Below are 25,975 nucleotides of genomic sequence, written 5' to 3'. Positions count from 1 at the left end.
ATAATTTGTTAAATTTATGTTTTTTTAATTGTTACTAATTTGCCACTTAGCCTACATAAAGTAGCCTAGCCTAGGCTACTTTAAATAGTCATACATAAAGTAGCCTATTTGTGTTATATTTATTTGTTAAATTTATTTCGATTTCGATATTCCGACATTAACACTTAATGTCGGAATATAATATCGAAATCGAAATGATGCACACATCTAAACATTGAATCTAAATTCAGAGTCAAAATATTTCTAGCGCATTTCCGACGCCTGATCTGGGCGGGGTCCACCAATGGCGCGCAAAACTCAACCAACGTGACTCGACACACGAGCGGTGATGACGTCATGGGCATCCGCAAGATGGCTGATGCTGCAAACGGACAGCCGAGAGCTGGCCCGATATATTATTAATAATTATATTAATATGTTGGCTACTAGTATACATTTATTTTGATATGTTTTATGATTTACGGTTATGCTGTACACTCTTGTGAAACGAAAATTCGCAAACGAAAATTTAACGAAATTCAAAGAACCCAGGCGAAAAGGCCTAACTCGCAACCAACTACAACCACCCAAACAAAACATGATAATTAAGTGTTGCATAAATAGGCCTACGTTATCCAGAATGTAGGCTATGTAAAGTTTCCAAAGATAGGCTAATGTCAACAAAAACGATTGCTGCACACATCCAACTGGTGAATGTTGTCTTCTCATCGCAACCCAAGCATTGCATATTTGCTGTAACGTTAGGTCTATTTACTTACACTTATTTATTCCACTTCCACATCTGTGACTTTAGCCTAATATGTAAAGTATCTCGTTCCACATTATGATATGATTTTCCAGATACATTCTTAATTTGAAAAAACCTTATGTATAACATCGCGTTTTTAAATGCAGTTATATGCTGCAAGTAGGCTAGTCAGATGGCTATTTTGTATGGCGATATAAAGGAAACTGATTTCAGACCAGCTTCTTGATATGCTTCATGAGACAACACGGCCTGTTGTAGAACCGATTTGAAGGACGACCTCAAGATTCTTCTTGATCTTCGTGCTCAATTTTCCTTGGAGTTGCTGACACCCAGTGGTTGATTCGAGCAACTGTTCTAAAACTGGAGCCATAACGTCAGAGACACTGGACCTTCAGTTGGTGACAAAATACATTTTCATAAGCAATGTAAACAGGCAAAGCCATTTTTTGGTTCAAGGGATTTTTTTGTTATTTCACCTTCATAACAGGACTTCTTTCAGACTAGAAAGAAAACATCCAAAAATAGACATTTTAGGCAAAGTGCACTTTATCCATTTGCACCTGTAGATTTCAATTAGCCTAAATGCCGCTTTCTCTAAATAGTTTTCCCCCCCCTCATACTGAGCCAGAAATGTCTACTTCTATAGCACAATTAGGCCTACACAAAACTTTCAAAATGTATTCCCATTTAGACTTTATTCTGAGGATTTGTACAGAGGGGTATTCGTTCATAGTCTAGCCTATCATTCATGCCATCTACCGTTTTATTCTTAAAAACATGGCTTTTTTCTAAATTCTGAAAAGTATTATTTTAAAACAAAACAACAACATTGTGTTAATCACCACGTTTAATTTTAGCCAGCCAGTGCATTGTAAAACTGCTAGCCTAAAAATGTCAAAAGTCCAAAGCAAATGAGTAAATATAGGAAGAAAAAAAATAATAGTATGGAAATGACTGATTTTGAAGATATTTTCCTGTAGGAATGTTTATGGTGGAGTCTGTGGAGATCGGAGGAAGGCAGGTAAGTGGTTGAGCTGAGCATGATGTAGCAGCGGTTGGTTAGGGAGTGGTTTTGTCCGAATAAACCTCCTGATACACTTCCTGGTGGCACTCTAGAGCTGCCCAAGCCGGTAGTGGCCTACTATAAGCTCAGAGGATCCAAGCGCAAAACCGACATCCAGATATCATGCTGGGGCATCAGGATACTCCTCTGGTAAGTGAATTCTTTCAGCGCAAAACCTGGCGTCAGATTGCAGGTTATTTCTGTGGAGTTTATAAATTGCTAAACAGTTTCTCAAAAATACTTTTATAGTAAAATAAAGATGCAATCAAATAAATAGCAAATATTTTATCTAAGGCAATCATTTTGATTGTTAAGTTTAGCATGTCAAATTATTATACCTCCACAGCCATGTTTCTAAAATGTCAAGGTAATTGTTTAATTTGGTTTAATTTTGTAAATTTAATGAATTGACTTTTTTCAAGTAGCCTACAAGAATTGGACTCTGAAGAAAATAAATTTTCTTATAGATCTAAAAGATAAAGCGACAATTTAGTAGAAAACGTTAAATAATGATAACATCATTAATTGACAAAGTGTCATTGTATAGGAGATTTGTTTCCCGATGGATATAATGTCATTTCTTTGTGTAACCTTTAATGCAAATAATTGTGTGTGTGTGCTGTGTTTCGTATGGTTTTTTCATCTCTCATACACTCCATTCCTTTCCCTAGTCAAATCATGGGCAGCTCTCCACACACAACCACGCACAACCACACACATCAATCATGTTTGCATACAAGTCATTGGTAGCCTATTCAAAAATCATTAAATCAACACCTGGCCACATCCTCCAAGAATCAATTTAACATAATCTTTTTATATAAAGTTAAAACTACTTTTCAACGACTGCTGGCTGACTGAGTAATTGCGTGTTTAAATGTCTCTTGTTTGAAAACAATGAAATGAATGGGCAACCATTAGGACATTGGAGGTTTCACAATAAAAAGGGCTGGCATTACGCAGGCAAGGTGGCAGTTATACCTGAACCCTCGTGGCATTTGGATAAAAACTAATTGTTTAAAAAGAGACATTAATCAGATCTGATTACATCAATCACACGCTGTTAACCTCCTGAAATGTTTTTATAGCATTGCATTTCAGTTCCTGACTGCTTTTACTATGACTCTTTCGGTCTGTGCCTCTTCAACCACATGAGGAGAACTGACCTCGAATCACTGTTGACCAGGATGCAAATAAGTCCAAGAGGACAAGTGCATTGAGATCTTCTGTGGATGATAAATTGTGCCTGCTATCAGTAAACAATTAAGGGTGTTTTATTATGTTTATGCATATTTCCATATTCAAACTTCATACAGTCTCTCCAGTAAAGTCTTTCTTTTCTGTTTTGTCTTTCACCTCTTTCTGGCTGACTCTTACTTAACCTCAGGTTGGTAAAAAATCAGGTCAGTTTCCCAATTCATGTGTTGCTCGGCCTTTACCAGGAGGGAGGGAAAGTTTGCATTTGTGTAAAGAAAGAAAATGAAAATTGCTTCTGCTTTACATAAAGTTCCTCACTGAGCAGAGCAGCGCTCCTGTGGCTGCACCTGAATGGTCTGTAATACAGATGCATTTTAATTCTGTCTCTAGGGGGTGTTACGGCAGGGCAGAAGGTGTCTGCATTGTGGGGAACTGTTGAGTGAGTCCAAAGAACACAGGTGAGACTGGTGGCACGACTTATCACCAATAAATACTTAACAGTTCAAAATGCTTGACCTTTTCTGCCCCTATTTGCAGTTCTCCAGTGGGATGTCGGTGTTACAACCCACTTACAGAGGCCGTTGTTCGTGTTGGAGAGAAGAGCAATGAGAGATCCGATAACACCCACTGGACGGCCGGACGTTTGGGAGATATTGATTTTGTCGGGGTCAGTCGGACCAAGGGCAAGGTATATAAGGACAGACTTTTACAAAACCATTTTGTTTTTACTCAAAATCATCACTGTTCTTGATGGGTTTAAGCTTGTGCGCATTATTCACAGACTTCATTTGTCAGTCCAGTTTGTCAGGGTGAACAGCTCCACAGATCCTGCCGAAATCTATCAGATTTTGACTAAGCAGTGGGGTCTGGCCCCTCCTCATCTGGTGGTGGCACTAATGGGAGGTGATGAAGTGGCTCAGCTGAAGCCCTGGCTGAGGGACACACTTAGGAAAGGCCTCGTGAAGGCGGCACAAAGCACAGGTGGATTATTGATTGTTCATTAAAAACAAAAATCATAATCTCTTTTCGATTGTCACAGATCTCTGACCCTTGACCTACATAGGGGCGTGGATCCTCACCAGTGGTTTGCGTTTTGGCATCACCAAGAACCTGGGTCAGGCCGTAAGAGACCACTCTCTAGCGAGCACTTCCTCTAAGGTGCGAGTGGTGGCCATTGGAATTGCTCCCTGGAACATGATTCAGAACAGAGAGCTGCTGCTGTCTGCAAAGGTGGGGACTTCTCAAGAGGGGTGAATGCAGGTTCATTGGCCCAATCAACCTGAATTACCCCAACGTTTTGATGTTTTCGTTTATCTCATATGATTTAGTTGCATGAAAAAGGCATGTGGACATTTTATTATGCAATAGAGAGCTCCAGAAATGAGTCCTATAAAACATGAAAATCAGTTAGCATTTTTTGCACTTGGTTCCATTGTCCCGAAGTCAATATGTTTTTTATATGAGTTTTAGTGAGTAGTGAACAAACACAAACTGCAAACCGTAAACACACGCACCCAGAGCATTGGGCAGCCATTTTTACTGTGGTGCCCCGGGAGCGATTGGGGGGTTCTGTGTTGTTTCATGCTTGTATTGAGAATCAAACCAGCAACCTTCGGGTTACCAATCTGACTCTCTAACCATTAGATCCCAACTACTACTACCATTTTCACTCGAACTTTCCAACTTGTAGATTTTAAATAAAGATTAAAAGGATTGTCGCGTTGAAGTCACTCTAGTGTTTATTGCTTAACTTTAGCTTTTTAATTATGTGTAGCCTTCAAAATTCACAAAAGTTGTGAGAATTATCTTGATGAACAAAATGTGGAAAAATCATAAACCTTGTTGGTCACAGGGCTTATTTTCTGCATACAATTCCTATTGGCTTTTTGTTGAGGGAACCAGGGTGATGCTTGCTAACTTCCGTGTTGGCCTACAACTCCAACTCTATAACTTCATTAATGATTTTAATGTTTACTTTTTACATGACTTTTTATAAGACAACATTGTTTAATTTTTCTACATTTTTATTTTCGTTTAGCCTGATCATCCAGCAAAGTACCCGTATGAGGATCTTCCCCACGGTGCAGTGTATTCCCTGGACTGCAATCATTCCCATTTGATCCTGGTGGACGAGGACCCTCAGAGACCTGGAGCCACGGGTGAGATGAGAGTCAGGATGCTCAAACACATCTCTCTGCAGCGCACAGGATATGGGGGTGAGTTAAGACTCAGTTTGTTTTCAACCGTCTCTTCAATTTGTATCTTCTCGTGCTCTGAGATTCAATTGAATTTATTGTTCTAACAGGCACTGGCAGTATAGAAATCCCAGTTTTGTGTCTTCTGGTCCATGGAGAGCCAAGGATATTACAGGTCACTCTTAACATTTTATTAATAAAACATATCTAATGAATTTATACAGTATATTATAAGCGTTTTATTGTGGCATGTTGTTCTCCCAGGTTGGTAATATCCACTTTTATTCCCGTCTTACAGAAAATGTACAAGAATATTCAGAATTCAATACCCTGGCTGATTTTAGCTGGCTCAGGAGGAGTCGCTGATATTTTAGTGACCCTGATGGACAAAGGATGCTGGGATGCTGATATGGTCCAAGAGCTGTTGACAAACACCTTCTCTAAGGGCCTACACAGCACTGAAATCACTTCCTGGGTCAAACTGGTAATGGAAAACTTTTGTTTTATGATAGGTTTTTTGTTTTCGTTTATATATAGTGTAAAGTCTCAGATTTTGTCTATTAGATCCAGAGAATATTGGACTACGGTCACCTGCTGACAGTGCATGACCCAGAACAGGACTCCGAACTGGACACAGTAATTCTCAAAGCCCTGGTTAAGGGTGAGGAATCATTATATTATACTAACTAAAGCAAACAACTAAGAGCAATTATATTTCTGTATATTGATGTTGGTGAGTCTGTAATTGTTCTTGTCTTTGTCTGGGCTCAGCGTGTAAGAGTCAGAGTCAGGAAGCGCAGGACTTCCTGGATGAGTTGAAACTGGCTGTGGCCTGGAACAGGGTGGACATTGCTAAGAGTGAGATCTTCAGTGGAGATGTGGCATGGAGTGTAAGAATAAAACAATATTGTTTTGTGCGTTTTAAATGATCAATATTTGTTTTGGATTCTTATACACAATATCTCTTTATTCTCTTTTAGGCGCAGGACCTGGAGGAGGTGATGATGGAGGCAATGATAAATGACAAACCTGACTTTGTGCGTCTGTTTGTTGATAACGGTGTGAACATAAACGAGTTCCTAACTTATGGCCGTCTTCAGGAGCTCTACTGCTCTGTGTCCGAGAAAAACCTCATTCACACTCTGCTCCTGAAAAAGCTTCAAGTGAAACAGGCTCATTTGGCCAACAAACGGGTGTCAGGACACCCCTACACTGAACCGGGTGACCGCAGGCCTCGTTTCACCTTCCACGAGGTCTCCAAAGTCCTTAAAGACTTTCTTGATGACACCTGTAAGGGTTTCTACCAAAAACTTCCAGCAGTGAGTGGGCCTTTAACATGCACTTACACATAACACACCATGCTACCATTCTGCTATATGATGTGTATCTGCTGCAGGACAGGATGGGGAAAGGCCGTCTTTTCCACAGCCAGAAAAACCTCCCAGACATGGACCGACGTTGTGAGCACCCTTGGAGAGACCTCTTCATTTGGGCTATTCTGCAGAATAGGCAGGAAATGGCCAACTACTTCTGGGCCATGGTGGGTCAATAAACTGATATGAGCGATAAGCTCATTTCCATGAACTAAGTCCATTTGTGAATAAATGTGAATTGAATTGAATTTGCATGTTCACAATTTGTTCTTTAGACCTTATCAGAAGCTATAACCTTGTAACTTTACAAGGGTCAATTAACGAAGAGCAATTTGCATGGAAAAAGTCCTGTTAAGCTGAGAATCAACACTGAATGAATTCACTGCTTGTCTTTGCATTCTTGCAGTTAATAATTCTGCTCATTTCTACTTTATGTACAGTACTTATTAAATGTATTATTTTACATTCGTCTTTAATAGGCATTTGTGTGTTTTAGGGCCCGGAGGCCGTGGCAGCTGCTCTGGTGGGCTGCAAGATCATGAAGGAAATGGCCCATCTGGCTACTGAAGCAGAGTCTGCTCGCAGTATGAAGAATGCCAAGTATGAGCAGTTTGCTATGGGTGAGAATCACACAACTACCAACCACAGACTCACTGCAAGTGGAGAACCCAAACAGTCAAACATTTCAAGGGTAAGTTCACCCAATAATGACCATTCTGTCATCATTTACTCACCTTCATGTCATTCCAAACCTGCATGGCTTATTTTCTTCTGCAGAACATAAAAAGAAAATATTTTGAGAACTGTCTATACAATGGTCCTCCAACATTCTTCATAATACCTTCTTTTATGTTTGGCAGAAGAAAGAAAGGCATAGTTTGGAATGGCATATGGGTGAATAAAGTAAATAATAACAAAATTTTCATTTTTGGGTGAACTTTCCCTGCTGAAAATTCCTGTATTGCTTGGTCACCAACATAAGTGTTTTGTACATGCTGAGACAAGCTTCACCAGCTCAGTTGTGCTAGAGAACAGCATAACTATTCTGGTCCCCTAGTTAGACCAGCATAAACCAGCCTGGACCAACATGGAATTCATGCTGGTTTATGCTGGATTTTTCAGCAGGTTTATTTGCACATTAAAGCTACACTGTGTAGGAATTACTCCCATCTAGCGGTATCGTATATGACTACCAACTGAATATTACTTTCTAGCCCCTCCCATTCCGAGGGCGTTTTAACTCCCACGGTGGCCGTATTATTTCAAATCTGCCGGCAGTCGCGAGTAATCTCCCCCTCACATTCGTCACGGTGCCACTGAGTGTAAAAACGCGAAAGGCGAAGCTTGAATTTCCAGGTATGTCCCTCTTTGGCTAATGTATTTTCAAGATGGAGGCGCAACATGGCTTCCGCTATTCGAGTAGCTCACCCGTATGTATTATAAATGGCAGATTCTACGCTTACGAGAATACTTGATTAGTTGGTAGAAGTAATTATACATTAATGAGCACATGTCATTTTGAAAGAACAAAGTGTTTTTTGCTAAGAATCAACTTAAAAAATGACACAGTGTAGCTTTAAGAACAGCGTTAGGTTGAGTAAATTACACAAAAATGTTCTTTTCTGGATAAACTATTTCTTTAAGCTTTGTGAAGAGCCTATATTAATTGTAACTACCAGAACGCTCAGTTCTGATACCTGCACTATTCTGACAGATCTTTTCAGTGAGTGTTATTCAAACAGTGAAGACAGAGCCTATTCCCTCCTGGTGAGAAAAACACGCTGTTGGAGCAAAGCAACCGTCCTGAATCTCGCCACTGTGGCAGATGCCAAATGCTTTTTTGCTCATGATGGTGTCCAGGTAACAGCTTATGCCTAATTCTTGCATTTTCATGCCAGCCTTATCCCTATGATTAACTTTACGTGGATTGTCTTGCACAGGCCCTGCTGACCAAAGTCTGGTGGGGAGCCATGAGGACAGACACTGCCATCTCCAGACTTGTGCTCACGTTCTTCATCCCTCCCCTCATTTGGACCAGTCTCGTCAAGTTCAAGTGGGGATATTTGCTGTTATTAATTCCATGTATGGCATTTAAACATATTTTTGATTCATTGAGCATTATGAGCGTATAATGTGTGAATGTGTCACAGTGCAACGGAACAAGTGAGCAAAGGTGACGGGGAGCCGTTTGACGAGCTGGACAGTTTGGAAACAGAGCGAGCCTTGTTGCTCTCAGACGAGGACCCAGTGTAAGTCTCTATTTCATACTGGAATAGATACAAACTACAGTAAAGCTTAAGTATCCTTTTAAATAACTTTTTTTCCTCAGTGTCGCTGAAGGTGGCGGTGACCCTGCAGTCCAGACATGCAGTGCAACCTTCATTCATGTTGTGCTTCGACGGTGGAATCGTTTCTGGAGTGCTCCGGTCACTGTGTTCATGGGGAATGTCATCATGTACTTTGCTTTCCTCATTCTGTTCAGTTACGTGCTCCTCCTGGACTTCCGGCCCCCACCACCGAACGGCCCATCTGCAGCTGAGATCATCCTCTACTTCTGGGTCTTTACCCTGGTGTTGGAAGAAATCCGACAAGTACGACTAAATGTCTTTGGTCTATAATTTAACGTGTGTGTGTGTGTGTGTGTGGTTGTTTTTATATTGTGCTTGTGTGTATGGTTACGCAGTCTTGTATGGTTTTCTTTTGATACAGCTTATAGAAGAGGTTGATTTATCCAAAATGACCAGAAACATAATTCTAATATGATGATTCCTCAGAACGATTCAAATTATTTTCATTCATTTAAAATAAAGCTAAAATAAAATATAAATATTTGATGAAAAACATAAACTAAATTAAGAAAATTTACCTTGGCAACTAACTGAAATAAAATAAGTTTATGAACTAAAACTAGTTAAACTAAAACTGAAATAAAGTTTTGTTTTAAGTAAATCCAAATATATATATATATAAATGACATAACAGAAAATTCTAAAACTACTACTAAATAACAAAATGAATCAAAATCCAGATGAAATATAAAAGCTCATTTAAAATATTGATAAATAATATAATAGTAATAGAACAGCACAAGGTTTAGCAGATTTTCACATTTTTACTCTTGTGCACCTGTAATGGGGCTCTACTGGTTATGAAAATTAGTCACCAATATGGGGTGTCTAGTCAGGACACGGAAGGCAGGAATATTCGTTGAAGGTTTTTATAAATGCTTTGAAATACAGATGCACAGGCACTATTTATCATGAACTTTACAGTGTAAGTGTGGTTCTAAAAGAAAGGAAATAAACATATATGTTAACTAACATACACACAATTGAGGCTAATAACTCTCCTTATTCACTTAAATAAACAGTGCTAAACATGTCATGAAAAGCGAACCACAATAAGAATGCCATACAAGCTACACATACAACAGAGATAAAGGCTATCACTGACTGTAAACTCAACCATAATAATATCGCTAATATTACCTTATCTATATGATATAATTGTAACTTACTTGTGATCACTGACGCACACGAACACAATCTGAAGCTTAACTAATAAACCGATGAAACTGAAACTAAACTGACAGCCGTTCTCTGCAAGCTAGGGCATGTCGCAACATGTCGGAAAGGGGGCGTGGTCTGAGCGAACACTCGCAGTACATACTCTGTCCAGACTCACATCACTTGAGCCTTTTGCACAGCCGCCCCATAATTCACGGTGTGAATTATCTCCTGGAAAGGCTCAACTATCCACAGGAGCTGTTGTCGAGGCATTATCCGGGATGGCCGGCAGCTCAATGAGCTTGGCCACTGGTCTGGTGTAGGTCCTCTTGTCCACCTGCACCTCAACAGTCCTCACTTTACCATCGACACTCTTAATGGTCTTTGTGACTCGTCCCACGGGCCACAATGCGCGAGGTAACCTTTGGTCAATTACCATCACCACTGTACCGACAGTGAGGTTCTCTGTGTCCTTTAGCCATTTCTGCCTTGACTGCAAGAAAGGTAAATAGTTCCGATGAAATGGGTCCAAAACTGGTCAGCTAACACCTGACTGTGCCGCCATCTTCTCCGACTGAGAATCTCAGACTCAGGGTACACCACTTGAGGAAGCGAAGAGTCAGGCCGCCCCATGAGGAGGTAGTTGGGGGTTACGGGATCCACATCGGCTACATCTGTCGACACATAGCCCAGTGGCTTGGAGTTGAGGATTCCCTCTACCTCAATCAGAACTGTCTGCAAGACTTCTTCGGTCACTGTCTGAGCTCCCAGAGTAACATAGAGTGCACCCTTAATGGATCTGACTTCCCGCTCCCAGGCTCCACCAAAGTGAGGTGCATTTGGTGGGTTGAACTGGAAACGGATCTGGTGCTTAGCCAACTTGGTCTGCAGCTCTTTGCACATGGCCTCGAAACTTGCTTTGAGCTCGTGTTCTCCTCCGCGGAAGTTAGTCCCACAGTCAGAGAGAAGCTCGAAGGGAGTTCCCCGTCTAGCCACGAACCTTCTGAGTGACATAAGGAATGAGTCGGTATCCATGTTGGGCAGCACATCTAGGTGAATGCACCTGGTGGTCATACACTTAAAAACTATTCCCCATCTCTTTTCCGTACTCCGACCTCGCTTGACCTGGAATGGGCCAAAGCAATCTACTCCTGTTGAATAAAATGGAGGCTTCAGGAGGCGGAGACGACAAGGGGGCAGATCTGCCATTTTAGGAATAGCAGGCTTTGCTCTCCATTTCTGGCACTCCGGGCAGGATCTCTGATGACGACGCACAGCTTCGCGGCCTTGGAGGATCCAAAACTTGCGTCGGAGTTCTGCAAAGACCCTCTCCGATCCAGAATGGAGTAACTTGTTGTCATACTGTCGTATGATGAGTTTGGTAATAGGGTGCTTAGGTTCTAGCACAATTGGGTGTACGACATCTTCTTCCAGACTAGTAGAACGGCGCAACCTACCGCCTACTCGGATAAGGCCCCTAGAGACGTCGTACTCTGGAGCAAGTGACAAGAGCCGACTGCTGGATGGAAGTGCTTTCCCTGTTCTTACGCACTTGACTTCGTCTGGAAAGCTATCATATTGCGCTCTCTGAAGGATTCGGAGTTCTGCTTCTGCGTAGTCATCTGCACTGAGGGCGCTTGACTGAGAGGCCGCCCCATGCAGTGACCTACTCGTTGCCTCAAGGAGATCTTCAAAGGTCGAATGGTCTTCAGCGGCTGGGATCTCTGGAGCAGTAATGACTGACATAATGCCACAGAACGCAGACCTCTTCATCTCTGTCTCATCTGGGACCTCCACGAAAGAAGTTGTGGCTGGCCAACTCTCACGCGGTAGCCGAAGGAAGGCAGGACCTTGGCTGAATTGGTTTGGCTTGGCTAGGTTGGATAGTGTCATCCCTCTGGTGATAGCATCTGCGGGGTTATTCTGTGTGTCCACATACCTCCATGACCGGTGATCCGTCAGCTCCTGAATCTCAGAGACACGAGTCCCTACAAACACCTTGTATCTGCAGGACTCTGACTGTATCCAGGTAAGTACTGTAGTGGAGTCAGACCATAGCACTGTGTCCGTCAACTGAAGGGTGAGCTCTCTCTGGATCATCTGGGCAAGCTGAGCTCCGGTAAGGGCGGCACAGAGCTCAAGGCGTGGCATTGACTGTTGTTTCTTCGGTGTCACTCTTGAGCGTGCCAGCACAAAGGCTACATGGACATGGCCATGAGGATCCTCACCACGTAGGTAAGCAACTGACCCATAGGCGGACTCTGATGCATCACAAAAGACGTGAAGCTCGAGGGTGATGGCACTTACATCCACGTCCAGTGGAAAGTAACTCCGGGAGAGACTGACTGTTGGGAGCTGAGGGAGCTCTTCTTCCCATGTAGTCCAGGCTTGCAGGAGGTCGACCGGTAAGTTTGGGTCGTCCCAGTCGCGGTCTTTGGCCCACAGTCTCTGGACCAAAACTTTGGCCCTTGTTGTGAAGGGCAGGATATGACCTAGGGGATCATACTGGCTTGCTAGTATCTTATAGATATTTCGCATGGTCGTCTGGCTTGGGGCAACCTGGCGATGCCTGTAATGAAGTGTGTCTTCTATGAAGTGCCAACTAAGGCCTAGCGTCATCTCTTGAGCTTCACCGTGCGTCTGAGAAACCCATCTTTCGCTGCTGTCAGACTTGGCCTCCTTGGGCAGGTTGCGAATCACCTCTGGCTGGTTACTGGCCCACTGGCGAATTTCGAAGCCACCTGCAGCTAGAAGAGTTCTAAGCTTCGTCACAAGGTTTCTGGCTTCTACTACGGTGGGTAGACTCTGCAGGCAGTTATCGACATAGAAACACTGTTCTACACTGTGGCGGACATTTTCCCCTGGTTGACTTGACTCATTGACGTGTTTCTGAAGAGCAAAGATCGCGCAGCAGGGACTGCACGTCGTCCCGAACGGCAGGACCTCCCACTGGTATACTGATGGTTGTTCGTCCGTTTTTAGATCTCTCCAAAGGAACCTCAGCAAGGGCTTGTCTCTGTCCAGCAGGCGGACCTGGTGAAACATCCCTTTAATGTCTCCACTTACTGCGACTCGATGCTCTCTGAAGCGCAGGAGGACTCCAAGGAGTGAGGGTCCTAAGGCTGGACCAGGAAGGAGGTAGTTATTCAGACTTTGTCTGCCAAGCTGGAAGCTGCAGTTGAAAACAATCCGTTCCTTGCCATTGTGTCTGACCATGTGGTGGGGCAGAAACCACGACTCCTCTGATGAGTCCACCTCGCAGGAGTCAATCTTGGTGGCGTACCCAGCAATCTCCAGTTTCTTGATCTCCTCCTGGTAGGTAGATGCACGCAGTGGGTCTTGTACTAACCTCTTCTCTGTGTTTCGCAGGTTCTTCATCACTACTTCCTTTGAAACTTGCAGCTTGGGCATATTTGGGACTCGTAGAAGGGGTGTAGCGTACCGATGCACTCCGTTTACTTCTACACGGGTGGTCTCGGCCTCTAATAAGTCCACTGAGTACTTGTCCTGTCTGGATCTGGTCACTAACCTCTCACTTTTGAAAGGCAGTGTATCTAACTGCCACAACCGTTCAACTTGACTGAACAGCTCAACAGAAGGGGAGGAAACTGTGGTGAACAAGCACTGTGTGGTTGGAAGCTGTTGCTGTAGGTATTTTGCTGGACCCTGGAGTGTCCAACCGAGCTTAGTCTTGACTGCTGCAGGACCACCAGGGGGACCCAGATGCACTGGTTCAATCGGAACGATCAGATCAGCATTATCCGATCCAATCAGGAGGGTTGGCTGAGCTCCATCGATGGGTGGGATTGCCAGACTTCGTAGGTGTCGATATCTTTTTTGGAGCTGGGTAACTGGGTAGCTGTACTGAGAGAGGCCTAGGTGTTCACCTGTGAATGCGCCTTGAATGGAGAACCTCTTCGTTGGTTGGGAAGCTGGAGTGATCGTAAAGGACACACGTGAGCCTGACAGTATCTTGATGTCTTGGCGGATAGTACGGAGTGTGAGGTCTTCTGCTTGACCCTGTACTCCCAGGCGGCGTGCTGCAGATGAAAGCAAGATGGTTCTCTCAGAGCCATCATCCAGCACTGCATACGTGTCAATCACTTTATCCTGGTATTGCAAATTGACTCTGACAATCTTTAACAGTACCTGGCTATATCTATTTGGCTGATCCAGGTAGTGAGTCTCTGCTGTCGATGTGATGGTGGGCTCGTTCTCACTCCTTCTGGTTGACCTCGTGAAGAACGGAAAGGTGTTTTGACTTACAAAAGCGACACGGCTTCTTGAGGTCACAGGCAGAGGCTAGATGAGGTCGTCCGCATCTCCAGCACCTTCTCTTGACTTTAATCCAATCCACCATCTCTGCTTTGGTAAGCTTAGCGAAACTCTCACATTGGCTGAGGTAGTGTTCTGCCTCGCAGTAAGGGCAGTATATCTTACCCTTCCCTTGGGTTCGGACAGAAGGAGCTGCTTGGGAGGGCATGTTGACTGGATGGTTACTGGAACTACCTGTCCCATGCATAACAGTAGTGATCTTGACCTTGGACTTCTGCTGCTTGAATTCTCTCTTGTCCTTCTCACTGTGAGCATGAAGTGAGGGCTCAATGTCCAAGCATCTGACTTCTCCCTTCAGCCACTCTGAAAAATCAGTGAGCGTTAGCTTCAATTTATCAGGGTCCTTCCTATACTGTTGACGACGAAATCGCTCTTGCTGGTGCTTGGGGAGCCTGCTTAGAAGACGCTTCACATTGGAGCCGCAGTGGAGTTCCTCATGGCCTTCACCTCGGAGAGCTTTCAGCATCCCGACAAGCGACTGCACTCTGATGGAGAACTCGTCGAGAGCCCTATCATCTCGGATGGGGGGTAGGTGTTCCATGTCCTCTATCTCCTTCAGCACAAACTGATATGGACGTCCATAGCGTTCATCCAGTGCTTTCAGAGCTTCAGAGTAGGGCATATTAGACTCTGCATGAGCCAGCACGAGGCGATGTGCATGTGGAACCTTGACATGCTTCAGCAAGATGGCATACTTGTAATGTTCAGACTGAGAAGGATGCAGGAGTGTGCTAAGGGAAAGGCGTAGTTCCACATATTGAGCCCTATCCTCCTTGGTGAAGTCAGGAAATGTTGGTCCTTCTATATTGGGGGGTGCATACTGATACCCGGTGGAGGGATATTGGGCCAACATGGCTGGGTTTCCTTGGTAGAAGGGTTGGGGTACATAAGGAGGCTGATGTATTGACTGGTGCACAGGTAAAGGCATCATCTGATCGAGAGCTGGATTTCCATGTAGCGATCTGGGAGGAGCCACATGTGGGAGATAGATATGAGGCTCAGGTGGCACCAGATGTGGATTTTCCAAATGAGGCTCCCTACCTTTCCCGTGTTGGCTGCCGGGTGCGGCTGCGTTGGGCTTACAATTACTTGATATGGGGTAGGACGAGAGCATGCTATGTGATGAGGCATTTCTGAACAAGCCTACTGACTGCTGTGGGCCCTGGGGTGACCCTTTGGGATAGCTGGTCTGAAGGTGAGCTGGCGGATCATGTTCAATATCCTGCTTGATAGCCTGAACATCATAGCGTGGATCGAGTGTGTGCGGATGGAGTTGAGTGACTCGGCTGAGAGACGGAGGAAGTGTCATTTGTTCTAGCTGATGGGTTAGTTCTGCAGCTACACTTGGGTGATCCTCAGTTCTGTGGTGGTGAGGAGCAAGGGCTGGGGAAGGCTGTGGTTCACCTCCTCTGTCTGGGTAGATTTGGCGTACTGGGGTCTGATGCCGTGATGACCTCCTTGAACACTGAGCTGAGGTCTGAGGGGAATGGTGCTGTAGGAAAAGCTCCAAAAGCTCTGTTTGTTTCTTAGCCGTTTCACTCTGTTGCCGTGCTGTCTCCAAAGCCTGATGAACAATGGCTTCATTTGCATTCTGCATTGTTGATATGCTTCTAGCAGGGCTGAGTAGCTCCCTCTCCTCTTTGTGCCTGTGCATCTGCGCTAAGCTATGCTGATCTGTATATTCAACTAGAAAATCATCCAGATATCTTGGGCGTTGCACTGAGCGTTTGGGGCGCACAGGTGAAACAGGGAGGCTGATTCCTTCTTTACTGGTTGCCATATCATTGACTCTAATCCGGCTCGAAGGACCATAAATTGTAATGGGGCTCTACTGGTTATGAAAATTAGTCACCAATATGGGGTGTCTAGTCAGGACACGGAAGGCAGGAATATTCGTTGAAGGTTTTTATAAATGCTTTGAAATACAGATGCACAGGCACTATTTATCATGAACTTTACAGTGTAAGTGTGGTTCTAAAAGAAAGGAAATAAACATATATGTTAACTAACATACACACAATTGAGGCTAATAACTCTCCTTATTCACTTAAATAAACAGTGCTAAACATGTCATGAAAAGCGAACCACAATAAGAATGCCATACAAGCTACACATACAACAGAGATAAAGGCTATCACTGACTGTAAACTCAACCATAATAATATCGCTAATATTACCTTATCTATATGATATAATTGTAACTTACTTGTGATCACTGACGCACACGAACACAATCTGAAGCTTAACTAATAAACCGATGAAACTGAAACTAAACTGACAGCCGTTCTCTGCAAGCTAGGGCATGTCGCAACATGTCGGAAAGGGGGCGTGGTCTGAGCGAACACTCGCAGTACATACTCTGTCCAGACTCACATCACTTGAGCCTTTTGCACAGCACCTTTAAGATTGGAATAAGGAATGACTTATAAATTCAAAATTGATTTGAATTGAAGTAGCGAACAAGGTGCAGAACTGTAATTTCTCTGCTTTAAATGTAGATTTTTAATAATAATACAATTCATTGTCCAGTATAAATTAGCCATTGGCATGTTTCGATTACAGACAACATGCTTGTTAATAATATGTATTTTAAATCATCATATAGAAATGTATTTATCACAAATACATTAATCAAAACAGTACAATGCAATATGACATTTACAATATATTACAATACAGTGCAGGAAAATGCACACAATATATACAATACACACTACAATACTAACAATGAACACATACAGGGTGGAGTGTATGGGTTCATCTGAAATAACAGGTCCAAATGCAGTTTGCCAGTAAAGTGGTCAGTGTGCCCAAGCAGCTGAACAAACAGTGCCAACAAAAACGGGAGAAGGGTTAAGGAGAATATCTGATTCTGGGAAGTTCTTTATAAGAGTTGCGGCTCAGGGGATTATACTGTTTTTGTTCTTGTTTTGATGGATCTGAAATGATCATTTGAGGGTAGAGATTCGAAAAGATGTGGTGACCAGGATGTAAACACTCATTGGTAATCTCACTTACCCATTTTCCAGACTCTTACTCATTGTCTGAGTCCTGGAGGAAATGTATATGACAGCCAATCAACAAAGGTGTGGCTTCTTCATGTGTGATGATACTAAATATGGATGAGGAGAGGACAGATTCAATGACAGAGGTGTAGAACTGGTTCATCAGGACTAAACACTGAGCATTTCAATCAGTAAATTATTTGCTGAGACCTTTTCTTGGTGTTATATTGGTCTTAAAGGAGGATTTTAAGGGGAGAAATTAGTTGGACCTCCTAAAGTCCACAACCTTTTTTTTTTTTTTTTTGAGAACAACAGAGTACAATATTGTGCAAAGCTGCCATTCAATGTATGATATTTGACACTCTCTGATGCACAGAGTTTCTTCACGGATGAGGACATGAGTATTCTGAAGAAGATGAAGCTATATGTGGAGGATAACTGGAACAAATGTGACATGGTGGCCATCTGTCTCTTCGTGGTGGGATTGTCATGCAGGTATTTTGATCAAATAGTGCTGTTTTGTGAGCAGCATTAAGAGTAGCATTGTGCTTCATTTGAATTATTTTTGTCTTAAGGATGGCCTCAAGCACCTATGATGCTGGACGAACTGTTCTTGCTTTGGACTTCATGGTTTTCACCTTAAGACTCATTCACATTTTTGCTATTCATAAGCAACTTGGGCCCAAAATCATCATTGTGGAGAGAATGGTACAAATGATTTAAAATGAACAACTATAGACAGAACAAACATCTATTTAACCCCATGCGTTTTTTTAAATGATTTTACAGATCAAGGACGTGTTTTTCTTCCTGTTCTTCCTGACCGTATGGCTGATAGCGTATGGAGTGACGACACAGGCACTTCTGCACCCCAACGACCCGCGCATCGATTGGGTCTTCCGCAGGGCACTGTACCGCCCGTATCTACATATATTTGGACAGATTCCTCTAGAGGAAATAGATGGTACACTATATATTCTTTATATGTTCTTGCTTTGAGCACATTGTTGCTCATTGTTTTTGTAAGCAGTGTTATTTTAGTATTATTTATATACTATTATAGTATTTATCAATATTTTTAATGGGCTTTTATTTGTATATTTTCAGTTTTCATTTCAGTTTAAATTGTAGTAATTGTTTATGTGATTTTGACATTTTTGTTATTTAAAAAAAATAATATTTCCTATAAGTTTTAGTAATTGTAGTACTTCAACTTTTTGACTTATTGCAGTTACTTGCAAGTGCAATATTTGGTAACGCTTTAGATTACAGCCCGGAAAGTACTGCGTAATTACAATGAAATTACAGTGTAACTTTCGGTAATTACAGTGTACCTATAAAGTACTTATGTGTAAGTATAGGGGAACAATATGTAAAGTCTTGGGAATAAAGGGGTAACAACCAGGAAAATACTGCGTAATTAAAACTAAATTACAGTGTAACTTTCGGTAATTACAGTGTACCTATAAAGTACGTACGTGTAAGTATATAGGGGAACAATGTAAAGTTTTGGAATAAAGGGGTAACAACCAGGAAAAAAAAAAAAAAATTTAGGCAAATTATTAAGTATTTTAGAACTACGGGGTACTTATACTATAATACAATCTTACTTTTGGGAGCAATTTAGCGATTAGGCTACATACACTGCACCTTTTTGTAATGTATACAAATACATAAAGGCTTTTTTCAAATTACGGGTAGCCTATATATCAGTGCATTTATAAAGTAGGCAAATTTGTTTTTATTGCAAAGGTGCACTGATTAAGTTGTTTCAAGGCAAGTAAAACTATTGCAACTTTTTTTTTTTTTTAAATGCTGGGGAAATATACTCTTGTTTCATGTAGTTACAGGGTAAGTATGACATAGCGGGCCGTAAATTAAAGTGGTGCTTCTTACCCTCTTGTTTCTTGTAGTTACAGGGTAAGTATGACATTGCGGGCCGTAAATTAAAGTGGTGCTTCTTACCCTCTTGTTTCTTGTAGTTACAGGGTAAGTATGACATTGCGGGCCGTAAATTAAAGTGGTGCTTCTTACCCTCTTGTTTCATGTAGTTACAGGGTAAGTACAATAAAAACACATGTAAACACACAATCTGATATCACTTGGAAAACTTTATTTGAAAAACAACTTATTTCAAAAAAGATTTACAACATATTACACTTATTATTCTTTATTCCTTTTTTAAAATCAACTTTTCATTTTAAATACTAAAGTCCTGACAGAAAGTATACGTTTTTGCATGGCTTCCTACTTCCTCCTCCTCCTCTTGTTCCTCTTCTTCTTTTTCTATCATTCCACTGATTAGCCTAATCTTAAGAATGAGTCTTTTGCTATTCTGTATTATGTATTAAAAGAAAATACAGTACACCCAGAAATGTTCTCGTAATTTACTCATCTTTTCGCTACCGACCAACTGTCACCAGCGTCCAGCGAGTGCATGTCATGAGAGTCGGCTTGGCTTCGTGTTTGGTGAAGCTTCACGCGTTCATTACGTTCTCGCGGGAGTTAGATGTGAAACTCGCGCGAAAACTGCCGTCTCTGTTCTTCTGTATTGTTTGTTTTTCATTATTATTATGTGTTATTGTTTGTATTTTGTTGTGAGCATTAATAAAAAATAAAAAAAATAAAAAAATCGACATTCGGTTTCTCGGCGCGCTTACGTCACGCGTGTCAAGCGTGAACTCAACCCTCTCATGCACGCGCAAGTGACAGTTGGTCGGAACGGAAGCGATAGTCTTTAAAATGTTTAAATATTTGGTATTTTTCTTACAAACACTTATCGTCTCACTTCAGAAGACATTGATTCATCCATTGGGGTCGTATGGATTACTTTAGTTATTGCTGTATGTGCTGTTTGATGTCAACTTTTAGGAACACATGGGCTTGCATTATGCATTCACAGAGATTATATATTTTTCTAAAAAAAAAATTTGTGTTAATCTGAAGAAGGAAATTCATACATCTCGGATGACATGAGGGTAAAAGATGAGTAAATGGTGAGGACATTTCTGTACTGTATTTTCTTTTAACACATAATACAGAATAGCAAGAGACATGGGATTCCTTCTTAAGATTTATCAGTGGAAAGAAAGAAGAAGAGGAACAAGAGGAGGAGGAAACCAAGCAAGAGAAAGTGTTGTAAATCCGTTTTAAAATAAGTTGTTTTTCAAATAAAGTTTTCCAAGTGATATCAGATTGTGTGTTTACATGTGTTTTTATTGTACTTACCCTGTAACTACATGAAACAAGAGGGTAAGAAGCACCACTTTAATTTACGGCCCGCAATGTCATACTTACCCTGTAACTAACAAGAGGGTAAGAAGCACCACTTTAATTTACGGCCCGCAATGTCATACTTACCCTGTAACTACAAGAAACAAGAGGGTAAGAAGCACCACTTTAATTTACGGCCCGCTATGTCATACTTACCCTGTAACTACATGAAACAAGAGTATATTTCCCCAGCATTTAAAAAAAAAAAAAAATTGCAATAGTTTTACTTGCCTTGAAACAACTTAATCAGTGCACCTTTGCAATAAAAACAAATTTGCCTACTTTATAAATGCACTGATATATAGGCTACCCCGTAATTTGAAAAAAGCCTTTATGTATTTGTATACATTACAAAAAGGTGCAGTGTATGTAGCCTACTCGCTAAATTGCTCCCAAAAGTAAGATTGTATTATAGTATAAGTACCCCGTAGTTCTAAAATACTTAATAATTTGCCTAAATATTTTTTTTTTTTCCTGGTTGTTACCCCTTTATTCCAAAACTTTACATTGTTCCCCTATATACTTACACGTACGTACTTTATAGGTACACTGTAATTACCGAAAGTTACACTGTAATTTAGTTTTAATTACGCAGTATTTTCCTGGTTGTTACCCCTTTATTCCCAAGACTTTACATATTGTTCCCCTATACTTACACATAAGTACTTTATAGGTACACTGTAATTACCGAAAGTTACACTGTAATTTCATTGTAATTACGCAGTACTTTCCGGGCTGTAATCTAAAGCGTTACCCAATATTTCAAATCTTAAGTTTGAGTTTTTTCAGTTAATATTTATATATAATTTTTAATAATATAATTATTTTTTAAATATATTTAATAGTTTTAGTTTAAGGGATAGCTCACCCAAAAATGAAAATTATGTAATTTACTCACCCTCAAGTTATTCCAAACCTGTATGAGTTTCTTTCTTCTGCTGAACCCAAAAGAAGATATTTTGATATTTTATATATATATATATATATATATATATATAGTTCTCCATACTATGGAAGTCAACGGGGTCCATCAACTGTTTGGTTACTCATATTCTTCAAAATATATTTGTTTGTGGTCAGAAGAAGAATTAAATTCATACAGGTTTGGAACAACTTGTGAGTAAATATGATGATGTGAACTATCCCTTTAACAATAAAAACACTGGTTTGAAGTAAATACCAGTAACCAAATTGACTAGATATCAATTTTATAGTGTTTAATACTTAATGTTCTGTCAACATTTGTTCTTTCATCTATTTGTAGTTATTAGACTTGACCTTTAGGTGGAGCTATTGCAGTTTATTTTTGACTATATTTCTCCATGTATCTTCACAGCGGCAAAGATGTCAAACGATAACTGCACTACTGATGTGCAGGAGATCATCTTAGGGACTCTGCCACCCTGTCCAAACTTATACGCCAACTGGCTGGTCATTCTGCTGCTCGTCATCTATTTGCTGGTCACAAATGTGTTGCTGCTCAACCTTCTTATTGCCATGTTCAGGTCAGAGTTCTGCTAATACAAAACTGGGAGATTCTATTTGGAGATTCTTCACTGTGAAAAAGTAAAATACAATTTTAAATTTAAAAAAAACATTTCAATGTTCCACTATACACATTTTGATAACTTTAAATAACTTTGCACCTACTGTACATGTCAACTAACTCTCATTAGAGTATAAGTAGACTGCCTGCTTAATATCTGCTAACACTTTTTACTTTTATAAGTAACTTTGCAACCCAAACCCTAACACCTAACCCTAACCCAACAGTCTACTAATACTCTACTGAGAGTTAATTGACATGTAGGTGAACAATTACGTATAATCAATAGAATCTCAGAAGGGGACCATCATAATAAAGTGTAACCCACTTTTCCAGTAAAAGTGTGTGCGTGCTTGTACAATTCTTCTCATAAGCAATGTCACAAAATGCTATTTGAAATGCAACCAAACATGTCACCTCTCCGCAGCTACACCTTCCAGGTGGTGCAGGAGAATGCGGACATCTTCTGGAAGTTTCAGCGCTATAACCTGATTGTTGAATACCACAGCCGCCCGGCACTAGCCCCACCCTTCATCATCATCAGCCACATCTCTCAAGTTCTCCTCAGCCTCGTCAAAACGACAGAAAACAAGCAGGATCTGCTGGGTAAGCAAGTCGTCACACTGACTGTGTAGGCCTACTTCCTGCACAGATTATTTAGATAATTCATAATACTTCTGATGAAGTCAATCAAACTCCAGTCTAAAATAAGAGCACAGGACAAAATGGAACAATTAAAGCAGTGGAACGGGAAAAGCAAAGATAATTTAAAGAATCTGTGTTCAAATTTTTGTTCCTCTATTCTTGATGTGGTCAGAGAGGGAACTACCAGCTGGCCTGGACCAGAAGCTGATGACATGGGAGACGGTGCAGAAGGAGAACTACCTGGCTAAACTGGAACGAGAGCATAGGGAGAGCAGTGGAGAGAGACTCAGATACACTTCCTCAAAGTGAGTCACGTTTAAACGCTATACACATATGAGATGGATTTGGATTTGTATAGCACTTTCCACAATACTTTTTGTTTCAAAGCAGAGAATTCTTGCTTCATTGTTACAATTTAGGAAGTATTCTGTTACCAGCCAGATATAAGTGTATCAAAGTAATGTTCATATAGCAGTAATATAGAGCTATAATATAGCATGTTATGTGGTTGGTTAACTTCATATGTTTAGTTAAGCTAATAAAATGTAATAATTGTGATGCTAGGGTAGTATATAGTATAATATTTGAAAGTTTTGCGTGTCGATCCAAAGTTGCCATAATCTGACGTAATTGTCGGCTCCAATCTGGAGCTGGCACAATTTGTGGTAGAAACCTGAGGTAAAAACAGGGAAGCAAAAGGAGAGGAATTAGCATAGCTGCAGTTCATAGGATTTTAGGCAAAGTATAATCATATGTATTTGGCACTATTTAAATTTCAAGTTTATGAGAAGCATTAGGCTAAAGAGATGTACGTATATGATCTAGATTTAAACAGAACATCGCCAGGAAGGCTATAGTTGCAAATCCAAATGCAAAAAGTCTCTACCTCCTTTAGTAGACTTTGATATCAAAAGTCCAGAGTTTTGTGTCCTTAAAAATATCGTGATGGACTGTATTTTATAATCAATATGGAAATGTATCATGTATCAAAACATTGTCTTAAATTGAGATTTCTGCTACATGCAAGTCAATGCTGAATGAGTGTATGAATAACTATTATAATCTACTTTTTGCATGTATCATTTTATAGGGTACAGAGTTTGCTGAGGTTGGTCGGGGGTTTCAAGGATCAAGAAAGGCGAATGGCAACAGTTGAGACTGAGGTGAAGTGAAGGAGTAACTGCTGACTTAAAGTCACCATGAAATCAAAATTGACAAATCTTATTTTTTTATGGAATACTGCAGTTTTTATTATTATAAAAAAAAATTAATGTGCCCTCGTAATCTTTACCACAAAGATCCAATGATTCACTGGACGATCCCAATGGATATTTTCTTTTTCGAGAAGCTGTTTCACTCTGATATACATCACAATAGGGAAGAAAAGACTTTTGCAACTTCCGTTTCATGTCAACTTTAATAACTGTTGAGATTTCTCATTTAAGTTCATGCTGCCAAATGACTTTACTGAACATGTAACTTTATCTGTAGGTGAGGTATTGTGGAGAGGTGTTGTCTTGGATTGCGGAGTGTTTCCACAAAAGTACTCTGAAGTGTGACAGAGACGTGCCTATAGCCCCACGTGAGGCTTCCTTTACTATTATGTTGCCCTTCCTCATATTGTGATTTGTTCCTTATCTTTGTATCTTATTTGTTCTCTCTCTTACTCTGTCTGAGTGTCTTCTTTCTATTGTCTCACAGTCATTGTCCTCTCAAGGTAACACTACGCTACCTGTGTGTTTCACAGGGTCCATTGCCATCAGCTCCAGAAACCCACAACCACAGGAAGCCAAAAGACAGCAGCCATCAGGATTTTCAGCATATGGTGCCGAAAAGAAACTGCCTTACATTGATCAGTGATCTGGCTATGTTATTATGCTTTTTTTAATTTATTTAACTAGTAATAGGATATCAGTTGTTATAGTATGTCATTGTAATTGAGACACCATGCAACAAAATTAAAGACAAAATCTGTGCAGATTAATATTTTGATTTTACCGTGATTTCCTTGTACATTAAACCTACACCTCTTTTGTAGCTATACAGAACTCACTGATTCTTGAAATTAGGGACAAAACATGTCCTCCATCAAAATGTTTTTTTTTTGCCTTAAAAACAATAAATTATTTAATTTAAAGGCTTTAAAAGTTGGATATTGAAAGATTGTGTATGTTTAGACCCTTAGTTTTGTATATATTTATATTATTGCATAGTCATTTAAAAAAATACTGGCACTGTACAATGAAAGCCTACACTCTAAAAAATGCTGGGTTGTTTCAACCTAATTTTGGGTCAAATATGGACAAACCCAAATGTTGGGTTAAAAATGTAATTAAAAAATTTAACCCAACGGCTAAAACAACCCAGCATTTTTTAGAGTGTATGCAAATGAACCCGTCCTCCGTAGAGGTCACAGTATCAAACTGCAAAAAGAAAGTGTTTTAAAATGCACAAATATGAATATGAGGTTAGTTGGATTGCTTAATAAAATATCAGAAAATACTTAGTGAACATTGCATTATTTTATATATTAACAACAGCCTCTCAAAATCTGTCATCAATTCATATCAACTTCGTCAGATATTTTTCAAATTCAAAATAAATCAGGCATATTTTGGTCAGCTTTAACCCTGAGGACCTCCTTTAAAGGGGTCATGACATGAGAAACCAAATTTGCCTGGATCTTTTGGTATATAAGAGGTCTTTGTACCATTAAAACGTCCTGCAAGTTTCATAGCTTAAGACGTCCTCCCCATTATAAACGAATCATTTATTTAATCAAGCTCTAAATACAGCTCGTTCTGGATCCATGGTAAGAAGTGACGTCACGGTACGAAGTGACGTACCAGCGTTTGCATAAGACCGCCTCCAGCGCAAGGCAACTACGCTTAAAGCGCAAGGCAACTACGCTCATTTCGTATCGTTGTCGCGCCCGCGCGCTGCGCGCCTCACAAGTGTTCAGTCGACGGACAGCGAGTGGGTCTGTGTACAGGGAAAGTACGATGCCGCAGATGTGCTGTTCCTGGCTGTGGACAAACAACATCTTTGAATACGCTGCGAAAGATCCAGACGGCAGGGAAAAATGGATG

The 25,975-nt window shown here is 40.8% G+C and overlaps 1 protein-coding gene across 4 annotated transcripts; it reads left to right on the top strand.

Annotated features, from left to right (window-relative positions):
• Positions 1-1,074: 1,074 nt before the first annotated feature.
• trpm5 (transient receptor potential cation channel, subfamily M, member 5) lies at positions 1,075-25,029 on the top strand. Of its 4 annotated transcripts, none has more exons than XM_079597689.1 (28): positions 1,075-1,173; positions 1,729-1,769; positions 1,865-1,961; positions 3,399-3,466; positions 3,546-3,696; positions 3,809-3,989; positions 4,072-4,238; positions 5,047-5,224; positions 5,314-5,378; positions 5,502-5,687; positions 5,768-5,864; positions 5,975-6,093; positions 6,184-6,522; positions 6,600-6,743; positions 7,073-7,196; positions 8,291-8,436; positions 8,517-8,629; positions 8,727-8,825; positions 8,906-9,167; positions 17,799-17,917; positions 17,998-18,130; positions 18,212-18,386; positions 22,032-22,200; positions 22,669-22,847; positions 23,059-23,191; positions 23,977-24,049; positions 24,378-24,468; positions 24,634-25,029. In XM_079597689.1, the coding sequence occupies exons 3-28, from the start codon at positions 1,935-1,937 to the stop codon at positions 24,744-24,746; spliced, it is 3,651 nt and encodes a 1,216-aa protein (XP_079453815.1). In that variant the 5' UTR covers positions 1,075-1,173; positions 1,729-1,769; positions 1,865-1,934; the 3' UTR covers positions 24,747-25,029. The 4 variants fall into 4 exon arrangements, with proteins under 4 accessions (XP_079453815.1, XP_079453816.1, XP_079453814.1 ...); XM_079597690.1 differs by having other exon boundaries at positions 1,088-1,173; positions 24,588-24,867; XM_079597688.1 differs by lacking the exon at positions 1,075-1,173 and having other exon boundaries at positions 1,372-1,769.
• Positions 25,030-25,975: the final 946 nt, after the last annotated feature.

This window comes from Phoxinus phoxinus (genome assembly GCF_949152265.1).
Source record: "Phoxinus phoxinus genome assembly, chromosome: 2".
NCBI classification, from domain to species: domain Eukaryota; kingdom Metazoa; phylum Chordata; class Actinopteri; order Cypriniformes; family Leuciscidae; genus Phoxinus; species Phoxinus phoxinus.
This window is presented reverse-complemented; position numbering and strand designations above follow the sequence as displayed.